Source organism: Monopterus albus, unplaced genomic scaffold (assembly GCF_001952655.1).
Source record: "Monopterus albus unplaced genomic scaffold, M_albus_1.0 scaffold26.1, whole genome shotgun sequence".
Taxonomy (NCBI): Eukaryota; Metazoa; Chordata; class Actinopteri; order Synbranchiformes; family Synbranchidae; genus Monopterus; species Monopterus albus.
The window spans coordinates 2,451,280-2,457,237 of record NW_018127906.1 but is presented as its reverse complement, the minus strand read 5'-3'; the positions used below and the strand labels follow the sequence as shown (position 1 = coordinate 2,457,237).

General features: G+C 44.7%; 2 protein-coding genes and 1 non-coding gene across 3 annotated transcripts in view; 1 reads left to right on the top strand and 2 right to left on the bottom strand.

Annotated features, from left to right (window-relative positions):
- LOC109957276 (tetratricopeptide repeat protein 16) overlaps nt 1-5,958 on the bottom strand; it is a 17,867-nt gene that overhangs the window by 451 nt on the left and 11,458 nt on the right. Inside the window, exon 13 of the mRNA XM_020595022.1 lies at nt 234-287. Within this exon, the coding sequence (XP_020450678.1) occupies nt 279-287 (9 nt within the window). The 3' untranslated portion in view covers nt 234-278. The remainder of the gene's footprint in view (nt 1-233; nt 288-5,958) is intronic.
- On the bottom strand, nt 1,074-1,167 carry trnai-uau (transfer RNA isoleucine (anticodon UAU)). The gene is made up of 2 exons: nt 1,130-1,167; nt 1,074-1,109 (listed from the first exon to the last, which is right to left on the bottom strand). It is a non-coding gene; the product is annotated as a tRNA-Ile (tRNA).
- The window catches only part of mymk (myomaker, myoblast fusion factor), a 4,514-nt gene continuing 1,094 nt past the window's right edge, over nt 2,539-5,958 (top strand). The window contains exons 1-4 of the mRNA XM_020595025.1: nt 2,539-3,322; nt 3,909-4,023; nt 4,672-4,820; nt 5,223-5,339. Coding sequence (XP_020450681.1) covers nt 3,188-3,322; nt 3,909-4,023; nt 4,672-4,820; nt 5,223-5,339 — 516 coding nt within the window. The 5' untranslated portion in view covers nt 2,539-3,187. The remainder of the gene's footprint in view (nt 3,323-3,908; nt 4,024-4,671; nt 4,821-5,222; nt 5,340-5,958) is intronic.

Sequence of the window (5,958 nt, the reverse complement as noted above, 5' to 3'; positions counted from 1 at the left end):
ATCACACAGTAACTCACTAAAGGCAGTTTTACTTTGTTCTGTCGGGCTTTTAAACAACATGGAGTATTTCTCCCTTGAATGGAAACCTAAAATGACTGCTGTTGATGAAAGTACTGTTACTTCTTCAGTGTTGGCTTACTTTAGTGCTACAGTGTGCGTAGCTTTGGAATTGTTGGATTCAACTATATCCTAAATAACAGCTCGCTCAATGCAACAAGCTACTGTTTACTGACCTGCCCTTCAAACTGCAGCATCCAGAGAAAAACCAGGCTGAGCTTTTATTTAGTCTGATGAAAGAGAAGAAAGACCAAAAGTCACTGTTAGGGAAACTGAAGCCACAACATAATTTTCTGATTTTACATAATTAAAAGTGCCAATAAGGTGCTTTATTGGAATTTAAACCGTAATAAACGATGACAATGAAGTATCACATGATGGTTTAGGGACGAGGTAAAATAACCCCACAACTGTCGCTGGTTCCCATTCATCCTTGCTGAAATATGAGCACTGCCTTCCATTTATTTGTGGAAGGAGGACTGCATTTCAGAGGTCACAGCTATTTATTACTGAATCAAAAGGAAGCCTGGTGTTTTTTCAGATGCATCCAGGAAGTCTGCTCTAGGTTCCCACACTAACCCGCCGTGTTTAGACAGAGGGGTCCTGAGGTGAAAGTCACCACAGGCCACGCACCCTCCTGGACCAGATGAGCTGGGGGCCCTCACATTGCACTCAGCAGTTCAGATTAAGAAGGCAGACCAAACGCTGCACTAAACACGTTTTCTAGTCAAGTGTGCAAACTCTCTCAGTGAGATGCTGCAGATTTGATTTTTACCCACATTAATATAGACTGTAATTATTTAGATCAACTCACACCAATGGCTCTAACCCTCAGGGGCAACTTGGGGGTTCAGTGTTTTGCTCAAGGACACTTTGACATGTGGACTGCAGGCACCGAGATTTGAACCACCGACTCTCCAGTTCGGACACGACTGCTCTACCCGCTTAACCACCGTCTCCCCAAAACTTTATAGTGCTGTGCCAGTTTCTCATGTCATTGACAATTAAAGGCTTGCTGCTCCAGGTGAGGCTTGAACTCACAACCTCGGCATGGCCCTGCAAGTCACTGTCTTATAAGTACCGCGCGCTGACCGATTGCGCCACTGGAGCGACACTGCTCTACACTAGAACATCTTCATGACAACTGTTCAACTGATTCTGCTGATTCTGCTGATGAAGACCGTTGGGTACAGTTACAAGCTCCAGAACAAGCAGGTAACGGGCTTGTCAAGTGGGACACCAAGGCTTACTGAGAGTGACCTGAAAACACGCTGCAGCACTTCAGCTTTACAAATGGCACCTGTTTCATTTTTTGGACAGGAACGAAGATGTTGCAGACACATTTCAAACACAACAGCAGGGCCACATTTGCAGAGAGATTCCCAGTAGAGGGCGTGGTGAGGCCACAGCACTGCTTCCAAAGCCTGAAGGTTTGGCACCAGCAGCTTGAGTTACTGAAACACTCTGAGAATCTGAGGCGTGCAGTGAAATCGCCCAGCAATACTGCAGCCTTTGTGTCGCTGCCTCAAGCCCCTGAGCAGATGTAACAGCTGAGAGGAGGGCAACTGCTGCTGCCTCACCACCATCACTGAGAAATCTCTTCTGGGAACAACAGCGCAGTACAGAGTCAAATGTGGATTCACTTAGAAGAGTCAAACAGAAACTAGGCTTATGTGACACATGTCCACTGTGTGTATAAAACGTGACTATCACCAACCTGCTACTGTTTGTTTACATGTTAACTCACTGCTTTAACTCAGCTAAGCTCTAGAGTATCAGTTCATTCTTCCAACTGAGAGTCAGACCAGTCAGGCTAGGTCCAAGGTATATTCTGTCTAATCGGGTCCGGTCGGGTCCCATTGTATTACCTCAGGTTTGATGTCACTATGTCACCTCATGTTTTTGCTGACAACAGGTGCAGAGCAGTGGCTGGGGTTTGCTGTCCCACCCAATCAGCAAACATAATATCAAGTCACCAAAACCTGTCAGTACTTCTAATGACATTGTCAGTGACTCAACTGAGTGACATTACTACATGACCACTACTGTATGGTAGGTGTATTAAAGGAGCTGGACACAGTGTGGTTGTGTCAGCTTTGCTCCCAGTTTGTCTCACTGCAACAGGAAGTTCCACGCAGGCTCAAAATGGCTTTTCCCTCCCTCATAGCTCACTATTTTAAAAGACATTGTTGACAAGAGCCCTTAAACATCAGACAAAGTCAAATACAAGCCTTTCTGTTTTCTTTGTCTTCGAAAAATGAAGATTTAGTATTTATAACCTCTTCCAGGACTATAGCAAAGCTATTTTTATGTGGCTGGCATTTTCCTGAAAGCCTAAAGGGGGCTGTAGTGTGGAGTAATGACATTCATGTGCATGTAATGGGCCACACAGTGGGCATGCACAGTACTCAGGGGGAGCACCAGTCACTGGACTGAGTGATCACCGTCTTGATAAATGATTTCCATTCTCATAATGAATCTGTGAACTACATAAGGTGTGTACTACTTCCTGTACTAACACTGAGCACTGGCACTGTGCTTGTGCAGGTTGGGACTCTCCACAACAGCTCATCCCAGCTGTGTTTGACCCACTGAGTCAGTGGAGAGCCATTCTGTCTGCTGCCACGAACACTAAACAGTAAAACAGTCACTGATAGTGTTTAACCCTGGTTTGAGTCCTTAGATATGCAACAGTATGGCATGCTAGCCCCTGCCTGAAGTTCCCCCCACATCACACTGGTTTGTTAGCAGCTGCTCAGCGATGACAGTGCACACACAGGCCTCTGTGGACCCGCCGGTCTCTGGGACATTTAATCTTTAAAGGGCCAAACTGGACAGCTGGGTGTGTTTGTGCTGTGTGGGAGTGTATGTGTGTGCTGTATATGCATTCTCTAGCACATCCACACACTACTAGACCCACTAGCCACACACTAAGACTGAGGGACCAGAGGACATCTACTTTCCTAGCTGTCACATTTTTATTAATTAACAGTTTCAGAGTACACTGCTTCTTCACTCCTTAAGATAGTTTTAACTGACAAAGGTTGTGGAGCTTCTGCAGCCACAGGACACTTTCTCATCTACAAGCCTTCACAGCTTCTGTCTGAGGCGTGTCTGCTGTCCTTCCGCCATGGGTGCGTTCATTGCCAAGATGCTGCTTCCTACAGTCAGCAGCCTGGTGTTCCTGCCTACAGCCAGTGTGGCCGCCAAGAGGGGCTTCCACATGGAGGCCATGGTCTACTTCTTCACCATGTTCTTCATCGCGGTGAGACTGCACTTGTGTTTTGATGTGATAGACTGAAACCATGTTGCTTCGACTTCAGTGGTATTTGAGTGAAATCTGATGTTCCTGGTAATCCCACAAATATAACCTCATATAAACACAAGAAAAACAGCACCTAAAGTTTTGCCACTTGGATGACCTGTTAGCTAGCTCACTGAATGACCACGTGCACATCACTCTTCACTGATTAAAAACAAAAGAGGAGACATTTGTTTGACTCAAGCGCTTAACAGATTCAAGGATTTTACCAACTTGGAACTGAATCAAACATTAAGTTCAACCTAATTTACAAGTTGTATACAGTATACTTATATTAATGGGGTGGGGGTGGGGGGTATTAATAAGCTATAGGTGCAAGTTAGCTAGCTCACTGAATGAGCTAGTACTAGGTATAAGCAAATTGATATTGGATTGTGTGTAAAAATGTGTGTTGTTATATCAACTGTTTTATATGCTTGAAAGAATAAATCAAATCAAATCAAGTTATTGTGCTGCTGAACTTGGGACTGGGTCATTAAATGATCTGTGACGTCTTTAACAAACAGTGACTTAACCTCTCTTCCTGTAGATCTATCATGCATGTGATGGACCAGGCCTCTCCATCCTGTGTTTCATGAGATATGATATCCTGGAGTATTTCAGTGTTTACGGCACAGCTCTGTCCATGTGGGTCACACTTATAGGTACGTCCTAGTACACAGACCATCACACTCTGCATCCAGCAACAGAATGTGCTGCAGTTTGTCTGTGGAGTGGTTGCAGCAGATACCGCGTCTCTACTGTACATGTGCAATCATGACATGAGGCGCTACAAGTCCTCCCCACCCATACAATGACTATTAGTCTTAACACTTGTCTTCTGGAAAACTGACGCTTGCTACTTGTTTTTGTAACTATAAGCTAGCAAGCACTCTCACCAAACAACAACAACAACACTTTATTTCATCAAAGAAAATAGCTGCTGCATTTCCCAAGCACAAGGCTAAAAACAACCAGCTCCGCCTGCAGCAGTTGTTGATAACATATGTTTTATCTTTGAGTTCTGCTCACATGTGCTCAGATGTGCATGCAGACATTAACACATTTGGTCCTTTCACATCTACACGCCTGAGGCTTTGCATTAAGTCACGTGCTGTGGAGAGCCAACTGCTCCAGCAGCTGCCTTCATTGACTGGTCCGCCCTCTCCTCAGGAGGTACACTAATTGTAAATTGCTAGATATCAAATTCGAGCTCATCTTAAAATGATCTTTCCAGATTGAAAAGGTCATTAAAATGGACACGATGCAGCAGACTGAAATCCTCACATGCACCATGTGTCTCCCTGTCCCAGCTCTGGGTGACTTCGATGAACCCCAGCGCTCCAGTATAACCATGTTTGGAGTTCTGACCATTGCTGTGAGGATCTACCAGGATCGCTGGGGCTATGGGATCTACTCTGGACCCATCGGATCGGCTGTCTTCATCATCACTGTCAAATGGGTGAGTGACCTTAGGATAGCAGGCTATTGTCTTAAGTTTGGTGAGTTGGTGTTATGTTGCAGATGATAGTAGAGAGGACAGTGGTCTGATTTACCTCCTCCTCTGTCCCCTCCACCTATTTCAGTCTTTCTTCTAATCTATCTCCTCCTCATTCTGTTCCATTTCATTCATCCATCTTCTTCATGATCTCCCACTTTGGCAACATTTACTTTTGCTCAGTCCTTTGTTGACATCTCTTTTCAACCATTCTCTCTTTCTCACTCATCAGTTCTTTCTTCTCCTCTTCCATCCCTCCCTTCCCTCTCTCCTTTTCTTCTCCTTCCTCTTAGCCATCAAACCAGTCATTTACTCACATGAATTCTGTGTCTAATCTGTGGATATCATGAACTCCTGGTGTTCCAGCTGCAGAAGATGAAGCAGTTGAAGGCGATATATCCGGAAAAGTCAGTGTACACGCAGCAGGTTGGTCCAGGCTGCTGCTTCGGTGCACTCGCTCTGATGCTGCGTTTCTACTTTCAGGTGACGCTACCAAAGTAAAACTAATTCTAACAGATAAACATTATATAATGCTAAGCTCTAGGCAGTGAGGCTACATTCTCACTTTTCTCCATTGTTTACATTGATTGCTTTTAAAAAACAACTTTATTTTCCCTTTTACATAGTGCCTATAGTTGCTCCTGTGCAGTTTTATCTTTGTCTGATTTACAATAAAAATGCAGCCAACTGTGTAGTTGTCCTGATCCCTGGCCACTTCCTGTCTGAAACTTTTATTGTAGAAGCAACTTCCTGTTTCCTGCCACTCTCACCTGCCCCAGCTTCACTCTGGCCATTAATTACCTCCAATCACTATCACCTGCTGCTCTTTGGCCTTTTGGCTTAGCCTTTATTACCACCTCACCTCCTTTGGTTCTGTTCGCTGGTTCATGTCGCCCTGTTTTCAGCCTCACCTGTGCTTCTCCCTGTCATGCTCTTGGTGTTTGTGGACTTTCATTCTTCATCTGGTTGGCCATGCTATTTGTTTACTTAGTCAACTAATCCTATTTTGGCATGTTTTCACCCTTTTCTGCTCCGTGACGTTACAGCTCTTCCTGTTTCACCCTTGTTCCTCCTGTTATATACTGTATTTGGTCAGGTCTGA